Source organism: Penicillium argentinense (assembly GCF_028826775.1).
Source record: "Penicillium argentinense strain IBT 30761 chromosome Unknown utg000001l_segment0_segment0, whole genome shotgun sequence".
Lineage (NCBI taxonomy): Eukaryota > Fungi > Ascomycota > Eurotiomycetes > Eurotiales > Aspergillaceae > Penicillium > Penicillium argentinense.
Window position 1 is genome coordinate 276,345 of NW_026622660.1, and position 17,585 is coordinate 293,929.

General features: G+C 52.0%; 6 protein-coding genes across 6 annotated transcripts; 4 read left to right on the forward strand and 2 right to left on the reverse strand.

The window, feature by feature from the left end:
- Nucleotides 1-647: 647 nt before the first annotated feature.
- Nucleotides 648-2,858, forward strand: N7532_000077 (uncharacterized protein; the record flags this gene model as incomplete). Its single annotated transcript, XM_056612581.1, has 6 exons — nt 648-1,222; nt 1,272-1,528; nt 1,587-1,818; nt 1,866-2,645; nt 2,695-2,771; nt 2,818-2,858. The coding sequence occupies 6 exons, from the start codon at nt 648-650 to the stop codon at nt 2,856-2,858; spliced, it is 1,962 nt and encodes a 653-aa protein (XP_056479805.1).
- A 734-nt stretch (nt 2,859-3,592) lies between these two features.
- On the forward strand, nt 3,593-4,201 carry N7532_000078 (UbiX family flavin prenyltransferase; the record flags this gene model as incomplete). The annotated part of the gene is made up of 1 exon (XM_056612582.1): nt 3,593-4,201. The coding sequence occupies one exon, from the start codon at nt 3,593-3,595 to the stop codon at nt 4,199-4,201; it is 609 nt and encodes a 202-aa protein (XP_056479806.1).
- Nucleotides 4,202-5,166: 965 nt separating this feature from the next.
- On the reverse strand, nt 5,167-5,591 carry N7532_000079 (uncharacterized protein; the record flags this gene model as incomplete). Its single annotated transcript, XM_056612583.1, has 2 exons — nt 5,167-5,279; nt 5,330-5,591. 2 exons carry the CDS (start codon nt 5,589-5,591, stop codon nt 5,167-5,169), a joined length of 375 nt encoding a protein of 124 aa, XP_056479807.1.
- Nucleotides 5,592-9,543: 3,952 nt separating this feature from the next.
- Nucleotides 9,544-11,238, forward strand: N7532_000080 (putative extracellular lipase; the record flags this gene model as incomplete). The annotated part of the gene is made up of 1 exon (XM_056612584.1): nt 9,544-11,238. One exon carries the CDS (start codon nt 9,544-9,546, stop codon nt 11,236-11,238), a length of 1,695 nt encoding a protein of 564 aa, XP_056479808.1.
- A 147-nt stretch (nt 11,239-11,385) lies between these two features.
- N7532_000081 (putative alpha-amylase) lies at nt 11,386-13,648 on the reverse strand (the record flags this gene model as incomplete). Its single annotated transcript, XM_056612585.1, has 9 exons — nt 11,386-12,045; nt 12,095-12,335; nt 12,382-12,528; nt 12,574-12,736; nt 12,784-13,012; nt 13,062-13,170; nt 13,220-13,335; nt 13,385-13,423; nt 13,475-13,648. Coding segments are annotated over 9 exons (1,878 nt in total), but the record flags the coding sequence as incomplete, so codon positions are not given.
- A 1,101-nt stretch (nt 13,649-14,749) lies between these two features.
- On the forward strand, nt 14,750-16,853 carry N7532_000082 (putative glucan 1,4-alpha-glucosidase; the record flags this gene model as incomplete). Its single annotated transcript, XM_056612586.1, has 5 exons — nt 14,750-14,978; nt 15,028-15,311; nt 15,361-15,457; nt 15,504-16,141; nt 16,191-16,853. The coding sequence occupies 5 exons, from the start codon at nt 14,750-14,752 to the stop codon at nt 16,851-16,853; spliced, it is 1,911 nt and encodes a 636-aa protein (XP_056479810.1).
- Nucleotides 16,854-17,585: the final 732 nt, after the last annotated feature.

A 17,585-nucleotide genomic window follows, 5' to 3' on the forward strand; every position in this document is an offset into this window, starting at 1 on the left:
CTCCTCTCATTGTCTCTTGGACAGGCATCAGTTGGTATCCCAACATCTCGTAGGTCTTGTACCCACCGCCCTCGTTCAATATTACGCAAGACCTCGATGCGTATACTGTTCACTTCACGCACGCGACAGTAGAAATATCTTCAAAAAATGCCAGAAACACAGTATTACAGCAGCTCTTGATCACTATTACATCGATGCAATGGTGGACACTGTATACAGAACCGCCTCATCATAATTAATCTATACCGTATAATGCCTCTATTGTTTTGTGCGGTCTCGGAATGTTCAACTGCTGAATTATATAACGGCTCTGCAGCCCGCGAAACAGCTAGTCGCTCCATCTAAGTGGGCATAAAATCTCTGTCCATTCTTCGTCTCCATATAATCTCCGTTTCTAAATTCATATCGCCTGAATTTATCCGTAGAGAGCTGTAGGAAGGACGCGGCGCTGGACAGCCGCGCGACAAAACACTCTGCTGGCCCGTGCGCTCGGAAGCTCGGCTTGTCTTCGCCTCAACATCGTTCGCGCGTCGCCAAGAACCAGCATCAAGCTAAGTCTTGGTATCATCGCGATCAAGCAGATCAACTACGGAGACCTAATTGCTAATAACTAATTACATTCGATCGTCAATCCACAGTGTCTCGGCATGAACCCCGTCACCCAAGACGAAGCCGACCGAGTCCTCCGCCAAAAAGCCCGCAAATACGAATCCCACGCCTGCTATCCCTGCCGCAAGCGCAAGGTCAAATGCGACGGCTCCCAGCCTTGTCGAACCTGCATCCGCCGCGAGCATCCGGGAATCTGCTCGTTCCAGACTCAAACTCCACGCAGGGAGAGGGGCAGGGGTCCTTCGACGCCGCTGTCTGTTCGGACGCCTGCTTCTGCGTCTGCACGTGTTACACGGCAGGGGCATACTAATCCGATTGGGAATGCGGCAGGGGATTGGCGTATTGCAGATGCAGGGGTAAGTTCTGGTGCTGACAATTCCGAGCCCCGGCCGGATGATGCGTCCAAGGATTACGTTTACTCTGGGGATAATTCGGTTGTGTCGATCTTGCGGCTTAGAGGGCTGAATGCGAATGATTCCGTTGCGAGGGAGGTTGGTTCTGTGCTTGGGTTGCAGAATACGTTTAGTTCGTACCCGTTTATGGATTCGAAGACGCCGGGTGAGCGGTGGCGGTCGTTGTTGGGTGTTTTGCCTCAGCGGGCGGAAGTTTTGAAGTAAGTATTCCCCATGCCCTGCGATTAGCAGCTGAGACTGATCTGTAAGGTTCTTCCACTACTACCGCATCACTGCGTACCCGTTCAACCCCATCCTCGCTGATATGGATCGTTTCGAGTTGGATCTTTGCACGTACTTGAATGCGCACGCTGGAGGGGACCTGCGTAATCCCGAATGTATCTCGGAGCGTTGGGCGACTGATAAGTCGGTTGGTCATATCAGTTTGTTGCTCGCTACGCTTGCTGCTGGGGCCCATTACTCGGATATTGAGTATCCGCAGCGATTAGAGCTTTCTACGGATTTTGGTAAGTTCGCACCCAACTAATCAAGATATCACTATTGACTATGTACAATTTTGATAAGCCCGCCGATCCTTTCACGCCCTTCGGCTCGCGAATTTCCTCTTCCGCCCTTCGCTGGACATCATCCAAGCCCTGCTGGTCCTAGGAAACACCCTACAAAATATGGGCCAGTCCGACGCAGCGTGGGCTTTGCTCGGTACAACAGTCCGACTGGCGCAGACAATGGGCTTGCACACAGAACGGGGCTCAGCTCATTGGCCCGAATATGTTCGATCAAAAGCGAAGGCTCTCTGGTAAGAAATGACCCGTAAGCACTCCCCACGGCTGCTAACGACTGTAGGTCAACAATTGTCTGGCAGGATAGTCTGTTATGCCTCTGCTACGACCGAGCCCCCATTGTCTCCGTCTCCGGCTGGCCCTCCGGCCCATCCTTCTTCGAGCGAACAAACCTCTCCTACGCAGACACGATGCACTACCTCTGTCGACTCGGCTTGATCATCATGTGCCCGCAAGGCTACGGCGTAACCGAAGCAGACCGTGCGATCGAAACCCTGCAAAATATGGATGCTCTCCACCAGCGCGGACAACCCCACCTCCTAGACCGAGGAAATTGCGCAACAATGCAGCAGCACCTAGAACACCTCGCGCTGAAAATGCACACTTCTTTCTGCGTATCCGTCATCTGCCGTCCGGCGATGAAACAATCACAGACGCAACTACCGCATATGGAGATCCTGCGCTCGCGCGCGAAGGGCAGTCTCATCGATGCTTCGAGGGCATTTCTCGATTTCGAGGCGCTGAGCGTTGTCCCGCTACGCAGCTGGTCGATGGTTCATACTGTCCTTAGCTCGACGTTGTTGCTGTGTATCTGGGAGGAGACGCGGAGTGACCCTGAATGTCGGGATTTGCAGCAGAGGGTTATTGACGTGTTTTCCTCGTCAGATTCGAGGTCGGATGATAGGACGGTGTTAAATGAGACGGATGGACAGTGGTTATCTGAGCGGCATATTCGGGCGCTTGTTACGTTGAGAAGTGCGCTTGATCGGGAGGAGGACCGGGGAGTTGTTGACAGTGAGCAGCTTGATACGAGGTTAGGGGCTGTGCCGCCGTTTAATGCTGGGTATGTAGAGGCAATCACGTCGTCTTTTGTGGCGCTGCTGACGTTTCAGTGATCTCGATGGCGATTTCGACTTGTCGAATCCGTTTGATATTTCGCCTGTTACGTATCTTGATTCGATTATGAATGGTAAGTCTGATTTTCCAGAATATGGGGCGAATGCTGATATCGACAGTGCCCATTTTCGATATGACGCAGGAATATGGGTTCCCGTGACCTGACGAAGACTCGCCGTCTACACGTATATATCCCAGGTGTTACAGGCCTCTGCGGAGCGGGAGCTACGAAGGCTGAGTGCCTGATACCAGCGATCGATCTACACACAAGGGCGCACAGGGAAAGAAGAGCACCGGAGTATACAGCAACTGAGGGACATTGATCCCGCATGCTCTCTGCCCGATTCGCGGTATGCCCGTACCAGACGAGGTGACCGGACACCGGTGCAAGGGGCTGATGCCTGTCCACACCGGCAAGCTCAAGCATCAACACCCAGAAACAGTTTGTATTGAGCCCACTTTTCTGTATTGATTAAAATACACGGCATCCTGACCCGATCCACCAAGTCCCACCAACAGAATGCACCGGGATCGCGCTGCTCGGAGGCTCGGAGGCTCGGACATGCTCGGTTATGAAAATCGGGCCGAGTGCAGTTCCTGTTGATTTGTTTCGCATTGTGATTTATTCGTTTTTTATTCAAGCTCTGACGGCTTGCCCAGTTTGCCACAGGCCGATATATATTAGCTGGCCCAGACTGCGTTGACGGTGATCATCCTCTACCCACAACGAGCCAAATATCACTCACTCACTACCTTCATTACGAACTACACCCGCGCCTACACCCACACATACAAACCATCACCAGCTCTACTTCAATGCTCTCCCTACTCTCGGGCATCCAAGCTCCCCAATCTGGCCGCGCCTCCCCAGGAAGCTCCCACACCCACGAAACAATGCCCGCCGAAAACCCCCATCACCCAAAAACCCGCCGGCGCAAACGCATAATCGTCGCAATGACCGGCGCAACAGGCGCCATCCTGGGCATAAAAACCCTCATCGCCCTCCGGCGGCTAAACATCGAAACGCACCTCGTTATGTCCAAATGGGCCGAAGCAACAATCAAATACGAAACAGACTACCACCCATCAAACGTGAAAGTCCTCGCTGACCACGTCCACAACATCAACGACATGGCCGCGCCCATCTCAAGCGGCTCGTTCAAGACAGATGGCATGATTGTTGTGCCGTGTAGTATGAAGACCCTGGCCGGTGTTCATTCTGGGTTCTGCGATGATCTTATCTCAAGAACGGCGGATGTTATGCTTAAGGAAAGACGGAAGTTGGTACTTGTTGTGCGGGAGACACCGCTTAGTGAGATTCATTTGAGGAATATGCTGGAGATTACGAGGGCTGGTGCGGTTATCTTTCCGCCTGTTCCGGCGTACTATATTCGCGCTGCGGGCATTGAGGAGTTGGTTGATCAGAGTGTTGGGCGGATGTTGGATTTGTTTGATTTGGATACTGGGGATTTTGAGAGGTGGGAGGGGTGGCAGGAGAAGTAGGTAATGTTGGTGGATTTGCATTTGAGGCGTTTGATGGGTTGGACTGCTTGCGATGTTTGTAATTAGGCCTGTTATAATTAGAGAATTTAATCGATATTGCATGTTAATGAATGGATCAGGATCACAGGTGTATACAACTTCGTAGAAAACACTCGGAATCGTATCGTGTATGCAGAAGGATATCGTCCAGGATATTCTGGATGTGGCTGTGACGGGGACCTCCAAGGGGGAGTCGCCGTACGAGAAGCTACGCAGCTAGGCATTGTAAAACACTGCTATTGAACTATTGAACAGAGTAGTCGAATTGCAACTATGCTGCGAGCCAAAGGAGAACATGATTTGAACGGTGATGCTGAAGGTGAAGTGAGGTATCCGTGGGTAATTCCAATTAGAACAACGGCGATATCTGGAGACCAAGGCAAATGGGGGAACCGAGACTCTTGAGTGAAATTGGACAGCTGAATGGGTGCTACGGCTTTCTCCAAGACCGAATCATTGATTCAAGCATGATGAAAAGTGTAGAAGCCCCCACTAAGGAGTGCCAGAGAATACGCCACCGAGGGTGTCCCGACAGGCGAACACGGCACTGTGCAATGCGGTGGACGTCTTGTAGTGAAGCGCCCTCATGATATCGGTCCACTGCAACTAGGTAAGTATGAAGAAGGAAGAGAAGGGGAGGAAGTTGCTAACTGGCAGGTGATGTTTATACCCACGCATGGTGACGCTAGGCCTGTTCGGGGCGGGACCTAGCCTTCGCGTGATATATGCCCAAGTGACTCTATACCATATTCCGCTCACTACCCGAGGTTGCTGACAGAGGCAAGACGTAACAGAGAGCCTCGGAATACTCTTACGCCTTTCCCAACGTAAAGAACGGCCAAACCAGTGCTATATCCGCATCCCTGATGATAATGCAGCCACTACATATAGTAAGGTTACTATGTGTGCTAATCCAACCATGAAATTCAAATGAAGGAGGCCCAGGACGCCATCTCCAAGCCTCCATGAGCTGCGTCGGCCTCGTTCTCATCCTCAGAATGCACCTCTGCCATAGGGAATTGGACCGGAATGGTTGTATCTGCGGAAAGTTGCTCCCTTTAGGCGGTACCTTGTTCTGCTTCAAAGAACTGTAGAGGTCCACTCTTCCCTTGTACTCCAGGTAAGCTACCACGCGCCGATTATGCTCGGTGAGCTGGGAGATGTCTAGGGCGGGTCGACTGGGATAATCCTTGGCTTGATTCACGGTGTAGTCGAAGCTGGTATCCTTGACCTGTTTGACGCATTTATCCATTGCTGGATCTTCCCACGCTGAGTAGTTTCGAACCCGGCACAGTGGGGTAAGATCCGCTGTCTCCATGTCGTAACATATGCCCTGGTGGCCCTGCGCCATTATGACGCGCCTGCCGTCATGTGTCGTTGTTCTCACTATTATCGTTGTTCGTCGTCGTCGTCTGTCAGCAATTTCGGTTGCAGTAGTCGCTATTTGCTCGCGGTAAAGTCGTGACTCGTCGTGCTAGTCGTTGACGGTATTTCTCCTGATCATCATTCTTTGTGCTAGTAATTATTATTTCGTGCCTTTGTCGTGGTCGTTCTTGGCGTCGCTATTTTCGTCATCGTTATTTGCTATTGTCGTCGTCCTTCGTCCTCGTCATCCTCGCTGGTGTTGTTTGCCCTCGTCATTATTATTTACTCTTATCATCGTCGCTCTTCGTCGTCGTCGGTGTTGTCGGCGGCAGCGTTGTTTGTTCCCGGTATAGGTACTCGTTCTCGCCATCATCATTTGCCCTTATCGTCATTGGTCAATGCGGTGGACGTGGTCATATTGTCGCCGTTGTATTCATAGTCATGAGCCTTGGGTTACTGCGACCCCTTTTTCACCATTGCCCATGGCGTCAATGACGTGAGGATTAAGACGCATGAGGTCTAGGGTACACAGGCCGCTCCTTGAGGGAAGGACGTTTAGTGGGTGTATAATTAGAGAGTTAAGATCAGGGTTCCGTCAACTGCCTTTCTAAATGAGATTGAAGTGAAGCTGCGAAGCCTGTCGTTGTCGTGGATGAGGCTGTTGTTGCCGGCATGGCGTTCCCATGAGCGCGATTATCGTGCTGGAGGTTGGACCGCCAACGGGGACAGGGTTTGCAGGCGTTTGTGCTTGACCAGATGCGAGAACAACATGTAGGACACAAACAACATATATACGCACCGGATTGATGATTCATGCTGTGGAAACGTTAGGCTCGACGGCGAATCACGTTGTTGGGACGAGGTGATGAAGGAAGGATAGCCACCACATCACCATCAGGTTCTCTTCTCCATACTCGAGTCAGTGACTCAAGCGATGATGAAAAGTTCCCACAGTTGTGTGGGGCTCCAAAAATTGATGGTAAGTAAGTAAGTGAGTCCCCTGGACATATATATAATGATTAAACATTAAGTATGAAGAGGGAAGAAAAGAAGAGGAAATTTTGGAGCAGGAGGAAATATTTATGCCTGTGGGGCCACCGGCGTTAGGCGGCAATGGGAAGCGAGCATTCACTTCGGGCAGGTGCGGCCAACAGACGAACTTCAGCACGACGCGGCCCAGTAAACACGATCTGGCTGAGTGAACGAGGGGATATTGTGCTTCAGCAGACCATCTAGTGTCTATCTATCCAGCGGACCTTCCATCGCTGTGACATCGACCTGACTGCCTATGAACTCAGACATCAGTGCGGCTCGACTATGTTGTCAGTGTGTGCTCGCGAAACGGATGCGCATTAAACAGACCCCGGCATCAGACACAGATGTTTTGCAAAGGAGGGACCATGTGACACATCTCTTCTCCAAACTCGAGTCATTGACTCGAGGCATGATGAAAAGGTCCCACGGTTGTGTGGGGTTGCAAAAAATTGTGAGGTAAGTTCAGTATAATTAGACATTAAGTATGAAGAGGAAAGAAAACAGGAGGAATAATTGGAATGGAAGGCGATATTTATGCTGTAGGCAGGCACGTGCTCAGCTATTCAGTGATAAGCTACTGCACCTGCCAATTTGGGAGCGTAGGAAATACCAAAAAATATGCCTCACATCCCCAAAGGTGACTGAACAGGTGGTCAACACGCTGTGCAATGCAATGGAATTTCTGTGGTGGAAGGCCCTCATGACCGCTATCCACCGAAGCTTGGTAAGTATATAGAGGAAAGAAACGCGGAGGAAGATTGTGGCCAACGGGTGGTAGTGCATGTCACACGTGACCCACGTGTGACATGCACTGTCGCTGGAGTGGCCATACGGTAAGAATAATCGCGGTAGAACGCGAAGAACGTGTAGTGTGCATTATAAACTAGTAGTAGCTGAGTAGCATATTAGAATTGAGTAGCACTCACTGTTCAGTATTGGTTTTTGGGTTGCTCATCAGATTTGAATACTATTTGACTCACCAAGATGATCGCTGATCAAGTATTCTTGAGTTCTACGAATACCAGCTACCAAGTGAGTGACGTACAGAAGCCAGTGGGGTCGCCATATGGTCACTCGTGTCTTGATGGTGACGTCCACGCAGGGCGGGGGGGGTCCAATAGTGTAGGCAGCGCTGTCATCTAAGAGATCAGAGATTGAAGGAACCTGGGATTCGAACAGTGAATTCAGACCCCAAGAGAAGCCTCACATGCGAGGTGTTAGGTAAGATGCCCTTGCCTTGAGACAGGTCTGTGACGGCTGTAGAAGAAGCCATGAGAAGGAGAGTAACGAGACCACCCCTCGAGAAGACAGACACAGGAAAGATACATTGATGGCAATACTCCAGCAGTTTCTCACCATCAAAGGAAAGCACGGTGGAGATACCGCAACCTCTTCTCCATCTTCGAATCATTGACTCAAACGATGATGAAAAGAAACCACGAAGGGTAAGCCAAAGAATACGCCACCGAGACCCCCAGAAGGTGCCTCAACAGCTGGCCATCGCGCTGTGCAATGCGTTGGACAGTCTGTAGTGAACCGCCCTCATGATCGCGGCCCACCGCAACTAGGTAAGTATGAAGAGGGAAGAAAAGAGGGGGAAGTTGCGGGCGGACAGACTATATTTATGTCCAGGGGTGGTGCGACGCTAGTCCCGATTGGGGACGGTAGCCTGTGGCCGACGGCGGAATACAGTTGGAAGGCGGTGGAACCGCATATGTGATGGCAACCAGTGGATGTAGATGAACAAGTCTGATTTTCGAGTATAACCCCTGAGCTAACAATTTATAAGGGGTAAAATAAATTACTAATCTATGATGTTTATCCAGAACCACCCACTAATATCCTGTTGAAGTTGAGGATGCCCTGGTAGTGATATTCAGGGGATGTCGATCAGGTTGTATTGTTGATCATGTGACCCTTGAGTCGAATGGGCCACCGACTTATACATCGCGCCTGAGGCAGCATTCGACCAGAACCTTGACCACGCGCTTTCTTGTGTTGCCCTCTTTTACAACACACCTCCTATAGCTACAGGCCCACACAAGCAGTCTCGGTAAGTACTCAGCCCCTTCTAATATCCAGACTTCTTTCTCCCTGACCACATATACAGTACTGTAAACACCTCCGCCTAGACCCCCCGAGCCTCGCTCTCGCGTAACCGCTCTGATTCGCATGGTAAAACTCCGAATGTCAGGAACACAGGCACATACCAATAAAACAAAATTGCAACACACCTATCTTCCTCGGCATCAAATACGAACTGACCCCACCCTCACCAACCGAATCCATCCGATCTACAGCCCCACCAGCCCGCAGGGATGATCCCCCGCCGTATTCGCGGGGTAGCCACGCCTGCATATCCTTGGCAGAGGTCACCACGCATTCCACATGCCATGCCTGCAAGAACGGGGTCACCCGATGAACACTCGGACTCGTACCTGGCCCGGCTTGGCCAGGGCGCGCCCTACTTTCCTAGTGGATGGTTGGGTTTCGAAGATGAGGGGTTACGCATGGCAGCCTTGGCCTTCCAACCACGGACATGAAAAAATTGTATTTGACTCTTGAGAGTGGCTGATGTTATTGTGAAGACTCGGGGGTGATTCCTCTTTGAGGAGCTGCGACGTGGTAGTTTTGGAGGCTGCAGCGGAGATGCCATTCTGCGTGCGGCGGTGGTTCTTCGGATGCTACTATTTGGAAGCAACGCTGATGCCGGAAGATATTGCGATGCCGTTGTTAATTTGGCCGAGGGACCACATGTTCGTTAGTTCTTTTGTTGCTGGTGGTGTGGCCGAGGATGTGATGTGGGGATGCTTAAAAGGTATCTCTTTGCCCGGGAAGGCGCGAAGGTAGGGACGAGTCTGACGAGCACGAAGTCATTAGCTATTCCGTCCTGAGTCTCCATCATGAAGTTTTATACAGTGCTGGCTTTGCTCTTATCTGCTATCTCAGCAGTGGCAGCTCCAGCAGAGAAAAGAGCATCGGCGCCGACTGTTACAATCGCCCAGCCTGCCGCAACAATCATCGGGTCGTCTTCCAACAAGGTCGACAGCTTCAACGGGATTCCATTTGCGCAGCCGCCAACTGGATCGCTGCGCCTGAAGCCACCGAAGGCAATTACGTCGTCTTTGGGCACTGTCAAAGCAACGGGTATAGCCAAGGCGTGTCCACAGTTCTACTTCACGACCGACGAGAGTAGCATCCCCACCTCGGCGCTGGGCCTGTTGGCGAATACGCCCTTGTTCCAGGCCGTTACGAATGCCGGCGAGGACTGCTTGACAGTGAGCATCCGTCGGCCATCGGGTGTTACTGCGAGTTCAAAATTACCTGTCCTAGTCTGGATCTACGGCGGCGGCTTTGAACTCGGGTCAACGCAGACATACGACGGGACCAGCCTCGTGCAGTCATCGATAGACCTCAACATGCCGATCATCTTCGTGGCCATGAACTACCGCGTTGGCGGCTTCGGATTCATGCCCGGCTCGCAGATCCTGAAAGATGGGGCCGCTAATCTAGGACTCCTCGACCAACGACTCGCACTTGAATGGGTCGCCGATAACATCGCGGCTTTCGGCGGAGACCCGTCAAAGGTCACAATCTGGGGCGAGTCCGCGGGCTCGATCTCCGTCTTCGATCAGATGGCCCTCTACGACGGCGATAATACCTACAATGGTTCCCCGCTCTTCCGCGCGGGTATCATGAACTCCGGTTCTATTGTCCCCGCTGATCCCGTCGACGGTACCAAGGGTCAGCAGGTATACGACGCCGTTGTGAAGCAGGCCGGCTGCAGCACCGCTAGTGACACACTCGAGTGCCTCCGCGGAGTGGACTACACGAAATTTCTCAATGCCGCGAATTCAGTCCCCGGCATCCTGGGTTACAGCTCCGTCGCACTTTCATATCTCCCCCGACCAGACGGGAAAGTTCTCACGCAATCGCCAGACCTCCTCGTCAACGCAGGCAAATATGCCTCTGTCCCATTCATTGTCGGCGACCAGGAAGATGAGGGGACACTCTTCGCGCTTTTCCAGAATAATATAACGACTACCGCCCAGCTGGTGGATTACCTGAAAAACATTTTCTTCCTCGACGCATCGCGCGAGCAAATCGAGGAACTCGTCGCCGCGTACCCCGACACTACGACAAACGGCTCGCCATTCCGAACAGGGATCTTCAACAACTGGTATCCGCAGTACAAGCGCATCGCCGCGATCCTTGGTGATCTGACCTTCACCATTACCCGGCGGGTCTTTCTGTCCGCCGCGTCGAAGGTCAAGCCTGATGTCCCGACCTGGTCGTATCTCTCTTCGTACGACTACGGGACCCCGATTCTGGGGACGTTCCATGGGTCGGATATACTGCAGGTGTTTTATGGGATACTTCCGAACTACGCGTCGAAATCGATTCATACTTATTATTTTAGTTTTGTTTATGATCTGGACCCCAACTCGAGGGCGGGAAGCTACATGGAGTGGCCCCGGTGGAGCGAGGGGCAAATGTTGATGCAGTTCTTTAGTAATCGTGGGACCCTCCTGGCTGATGATTTTCGGAAGGATACGTTCGACTTTTTGGTTGAGAATACTGCCTCGTTCTATATTTGATGGGGTTGAAGGGGCTCGATGCGATCAACCCAAGGAAGTACATATGAGATAGTGCAATCTCAATCACATACTAAAAGACTTGAACGGATCGTATGTGACCTTGTAGATACTCTTCCGACTATGATTCTGCTATTCGGAATAGTCTGTCTACCGCCAGGTCGCCGTCACTGTCGCTGTCGATCCCGCACAACCCGTCGGAACTGTATATGACCGATTCGGATCACTCTCCCAGGTTACAGAAACCCCTTCCTTCTCCAAGAACTTGTACTGAAACGACGTGCCGACCGGCAACGTAACCTCTATATACCACAGATGGTTCGACGAGGTATATTGATCGGCAGATAAAGCAACCGCGTCATCGGTATCCCAGCTTCCTAATTGACTGATCGAGCCGGAGAGATAGATGCCCTGACCGTAAGAGGTTGTCACGATCTCTTTAAAGAGAACCGGAAGCGCGGTCGCTTGTGTGCAGGTGGCTGGTGTAGTGGTGCTTGCTGTGACCTTAGTCGTCGTGGGAGTTGAAGACGACGCGCAGGGTCCGCTGTTTGCTGCGGCGGAAGCGAGCATCAACACTCGCGGGAGTCCGGATGCCATTGGCACCGGAATGTTCCCACTCGAGTCGACGGTGACTGTGGTGCAGGTGTACATCTCTGTTAGCTTGGTCCCGGATGTGTAGCCGCTTCCGCTGAGGCTAAGGGTGTAGGAGCTGCCAGAAGAGCCTTTGTTTGACAACACCGTGAGTACTTGCGAGCCGGAGGTGCCTTTTTTCATTGCGATTGTGTTGCTGTCTTGGTAGAAGGGGGTGTTCTTTGCGCGACGAGTTAGTGTAGACCTTGACCCAGAACTGGGGGCCTACCTTGGACGTGATGTATGAAGAGTCAGACGACACGGCGAGAGCACGAATCTTATTCGTCGTCGCTATGTGAGTGTACAACTCTGCCGTTGTCGAATATCCTGATAGCCATGTCGCCTCTCGATTAGCAGGATCGCTGCCCCCGCTGTAATGTTGTTCTTGACCGGCGTAGATTATGGGAATTCCGTCGGAGAAGAACAGGAACGAGATGACGTTCTTGGCTTGCGAGTAATCGCTCGTGTATCTGCCAGATGAGCTGAGTGTATATCAGACGGGGAGAGGCTTCTTACGATGCGAATCGAGGATTGTCATGGTTCTCAATAAAGTTTCCTAGCAGCGTTGGGTCTTTGCAGTCGGATGCGACCGAGTTGATCATGCTGTACAGGTCGCTGATGCTACCGCTTGAGGTCTGGAATGCGTAGAGGAGTTGGTAGTAGCTGTCTGCGTTAGTAAATGTGTAGTGCGCAGCTGGGTGGGCTTACATCGGATAGTTCAAGACACCGTCCATGTAGCTCTGGTAGTCACAGGTGTATGATGGATCTCCGTCGAAAATTTCTCCCACACAATAGACGCCAGCAGCACTGTTGTAGTCTGGCCAGAAGGACTTTTGGACGTGTTTCACCGTGTCAATTCGAAGTCCGTCAACTGTGGTATGTCAGTCAGTGCAGCAGTATGATGGATTTGGCACGTACTCGAGTAATTCGAGACCAAGTCTGCTATCCACTCGTACCAGATTGTTTGAACCGATGACAGTTCGGTGTTGAGGTCAGGGAGAGAGACGGTTGTGTCGCCGAGCCAGCAGTCCTCTACGTTTGTCTGGTCGTCGTAGTTGCTGATCAGGCAGTATGAGTGGAAGTACGAGGATGAGTCGAAGGGGTCGAAGACGCTGTAGTCGACCGTGCTTCCGGCGCCATTGTATCCCTTGTTTACAGTCAGTTACAGAAGGAGTAGTAGATGTGGTAGAACATACCATGTGATTTGCGACAACATCTACCATGAGATACATTCCTCGGGCGTGCAACGCAGTGGATAGCGCGAGAAGATCATCTGCGGTGCCGTAGTTCGAGTTGACATCGTATCTTGCAACGTCAGCCTATTAAGCGTCATATAGAGTGCCTTGTAACTTACATCTTCTGCTGCCAATAACCATGGTACGCTTCGCCATAACCGGTATTTCCTTGTATCTGTTCCGTAACAGGTGTGATCCAGATGGCTGTGAATCCCATGCCTTGGATATAGTCCAACTGAAGAATTATCAATATTGTCATAACAATCTATCAAATGAACACTTACGTGGTTGATGATTCCTCGCCAGCTTCCACCGCAGTAGATCTCGTCCAGTTAGATTATACACATGTGAAAATGAATGGTGCTAGTACATACTCTGTCTGTGACGTTACAAGCCGCTGTCGTCGAGTTATCCTCACGGCCAAATCGATCAGTCAGGAGAAAATAGATAGACTGGGACCGCCATTCTGCGGGCGTCAGAGCAGCAACGGCCTCCAGTAGGAGACAGGTGGCTGTCGTTGCAAGCCACTTCATGATCGCTTGTCGGTTCTGATAGATTGATGTGATGATAAATGCCGTTCTGTGAAGGTATGGAGACGGTGGCGTTTATACGTAGACTCTACAGGCCTCGGGCACTGCACTCCTAAAGAAGAGTGCAGTGTTGAACGTCCTTCTAGAACACCCCGCACGGGGCTGGGCCGTAGGCGTCGGACAAAACAGCCAATGAACGACTGTGCAAACCCTCATCCCACGGTGAATTGTTTCAGATCCCTGGCAGACGCCCGCTCAATTCCCGGTTCCCTGGCAGCTGTCAACTCGAGATCAAGGATTCCATCGACTGTTAAGAGTCAGGTCGGTTAATAGTCCTGCCTGCAGGCCAGCGCTAGCGCCCCACGCCAGTCTTAATCGGTTGATCCTCCGGGAAGAGTGGATCAGGCATTTTGCACGGCTCCACATTTCCAGGGCGAAACGGTACTGAATGCCGAAGTTTGACCCCAGAATGCGTGTCATTGCTGATTCACATGCAGATCACATCTCTGCAAGGCCGCCTCCGTCGTAGGCGAGGCCGATGGCGCCAGGCACGCTGTGTGGTGGTTGTGTTGGGCGTGTTGATTGGCAAATGTCTCCTGGCGGGCGTCTGGCTAGCTAGGAGCTAGACAGGGGACGGAGAATCTACGGGCTGCGACACGCCACGCTTGAGTGGCACGTTTACACAAGATGCACGCTTCAGGGGGGATCGCCTGATTTTCAGACTCGAGCTTCACGAAGGTTATCGCGACTTCCAGGTGTCAGTACGTCGGTACGCACTGCGGTATCAAAGTCGATCGGTGTAGATATATCTTTACTTAACTTGGTAGTTATTGCTGGAGATCATCAGATCATCCGATCGCGGCAGTCGAAAATGCAATGCCCGTCCCTCATGGCGGGGTAGGACGCGTATAATTTAACCTGTGCCCGACCACTCAAAAGCAAAACTAGCTGCATCAAGCGTCGCTAGCGGCCGCCCTATCCCCGCTCCTTGCACTTCGCCTCGAGCAATCTGGACGCGTCCGAGTGTAGCTTCTAACCGAAGCGAGACGGCAAAGAGCGGCGCATAAAAGCTGGCAATGCCCATCAGATCGAAGACTATCGACATCGACTGGCTTCCTCATGGCTCCTCGTTTTTGGACTGCGCTATGCGCCTTCACACTCGGCCACGCTGTGCTCGCTGCACCGCAGCTGGCGCCTCGTGCGACAGCTAGCTTGGATAGCTGGCTGGCCACGGAAACTGCCGTTGCTCGAACGGGCATTCTCGATAATATCGGGGCTGATGGCGCCTATGCGAGGAGCTCGAAATCGGGGATTGTCATTGCCAGTCCCAGCACCGACAGTCCTGATTGTAAGTGTTTGTCTCATGAGTGTGTGTTGAGGAAGGAGCTGACCGGCAGACTACTACACGTGGACCCGTGACTCCGCGTTAGTCATGAAGACCCTCGTCGATCTCTTCAAGAACGGCGACACCGACCTGCTCACCGTTATTGAGGAGTACATCAGTTCCCAGGCGTACATCCAGACGGTCTCGAACCCATCTGGCGGTCTTTCGAGCGGGGGACTGGGTGAGCCGAAGTTCAATGTTGATGAGACAGCCTACACTGGTTCGTGGGGGCGTCCTCAACGCGATGGTCCAGCTCTACGTGCTACTGCTTTGATCGCATTCGGACAGTGGTTGATCGTCAGTATACCTGCTTCTAATTGCATCCTGTCTACTGACTTGCGTGAAGAGCAACGGCTACACCTCTACGGCAGCCGACATTGTCTGGCCGATCGTGCGCAACGATCTGTCCTACGTCGCACAGTACTGGAATAGCTCTGGATACGGTAAGTCACCCTTTCCTCAAATATATAGCATAGCTGATCAGTATAGACCTCTGGGAAGAAGTCAACGGCGAATCCTTCTTCACTACGGCTGTCCAACACCGCGCACTCGTCGAAGGCAGCAAATTCGCCAGCCAGGTCGGATCTTCCTGCTCGTATTGCGATTCTCAAGCGCCCCAAGTCCTCTGCTTCTTGCAGTCATACTGGACGGGTTCCTACACCCTGGCCAACTTCGGTAGCAGCCGTACCGGTAAAGATGCCAACACTCTCCTCGGCAGCATCCACACGTTCGATCCAGAGGCAGGGTGTGATGACACGACATTCCAACCTTGCTCGGCTCGTGCTCTGGCAAACCACAAGGTCGTGACAGACTCCTTCCGCTCCATCTACACCGTCAATTCAGGGAAGAGCGCTGGTCAAGCTGTTGCTGTTGGTCGGTACCCCGAGGACTCCTACTACAATGGCAATCCCTGGTATCTCTGCACTATGGCTGCCGCAGAACTGCTTTATGATGCACTCTATCAGTGGAACAAGATTGGCTCGTTGACAATCAGCAGCACTTCGCTCAGCTTCTTCACTGATTTGTACAGCTCTGCCGCTACTGGAACTTATTCGTCGTCGAGTGCGACATACTCTTCTATTGTCAGTGCGGTCAAGACATATGCGGACGGATACATGAGCATTGCGGTATGTTAATACACCTCCGCCGGTAAGACAGGAATCTGATTGCTTTCAGGAACAATACGCCTACTCAAACGGTTCCATGTCCGAGCAATTCTCCAGATCCAACGGTAGCCCTGTATCCGCCCGTGACCTAACCTGGTCGTATGCCGCTCTCCTCACTGCCAACATGCGCCGCAACTCCGTCGTGCCTCCCGCATGGGGCGAGACCTCCGCCAGCAGCGTCCCTGGAACCTGCGCTGCGACATCCGCGACTGGTACGTACAGCACCGCGACAAACACCAACTGGCCGAGCACTTTGACAAGTGGAACTGGCGCAACTACGACGACTGCTGGTGGAACGACGACCAGCAAGACCACGACGACTACGTCGAAGACGACAACCACGTCCTGCACGACCCCGACCTCGGTCGCTGTCACCTTTGACGTAGTCGCAACTACAACCTACGGCGAGAACATCAATCTTGCTGGCTCTATCTCCGCACTGGGCAATTGGGATACAGGCAGCGCTATTGCGCTAAGTGCGGATAAATATACTAGCTCAAACCACCTTTGGTATGTCACTGTTAACCTGCCTGCCGGACAGGTGTTCCAATACAAGTATATTCGGGTCGAGAGCGATAGCTCGATCCAGTGGGAGAGTGATCCAAATCGCTCGTATACTGTGCCGGCTGCTTGTGCGACGACGGCTGTGACGATTAGCGATACTTGGCGGTGATCAATGACAACAACTGGGTTGTCAGTGCTGTGTCAAGGAGGATATGATGTCGGATTTGATACTACACTAGTGATCGTAGTCGCAGATACTTTTCATATAGGAAATAAGTCTTGCAGTGTACAAGTGATGTCAGTCCGTTGATGCTCCGAGTTAGACCTCACACCTGGGCAACCATGTAGTCCCCAAATGCAAGCATCTAAACAACAGCAAAATATACTTTTACCATCCAGTTGCGTTCGTGTATGTACTTGTGTCATGAACATCAAGGGCCTGCGTTTACATAGCCCAGGCCATAAAACTGGCTTGTTTAAAATGATCTTTGTGCCGTTGAAAGCATAGAGTAAACAGAAACATAGTTAACTAACTTGTTAATGCGAGAGCAGCGGAGGCCCGTGAATACCTCAGGCAACCCCCTCCCCCCCCCCCCCCCCCGGGCCACTCTCTCAATCGGGACTAGCGCCACATCGCTCGCAGGTATAAGTACCCAGTCTTTCCGATTCTTCCCCCTCTTTTCTTTCCTCTTCATACTTACCTAGTTGGGGTGGGCCGCGGTCATGAGGGCGGCTCACCACAGTTTGACCACCGCATTGCACGGCGCGATGGCCAGCTGTTGAGGCACCTTCTCGGGGTCTCTGCGGCGAATTCTTTGGCTTACCCTTAGTGGGTTCTTCACCTTTTCATCATTCTTGAATCAATGATTTGAGCCTGGAGAAGAGATATTTCACCTGTCAG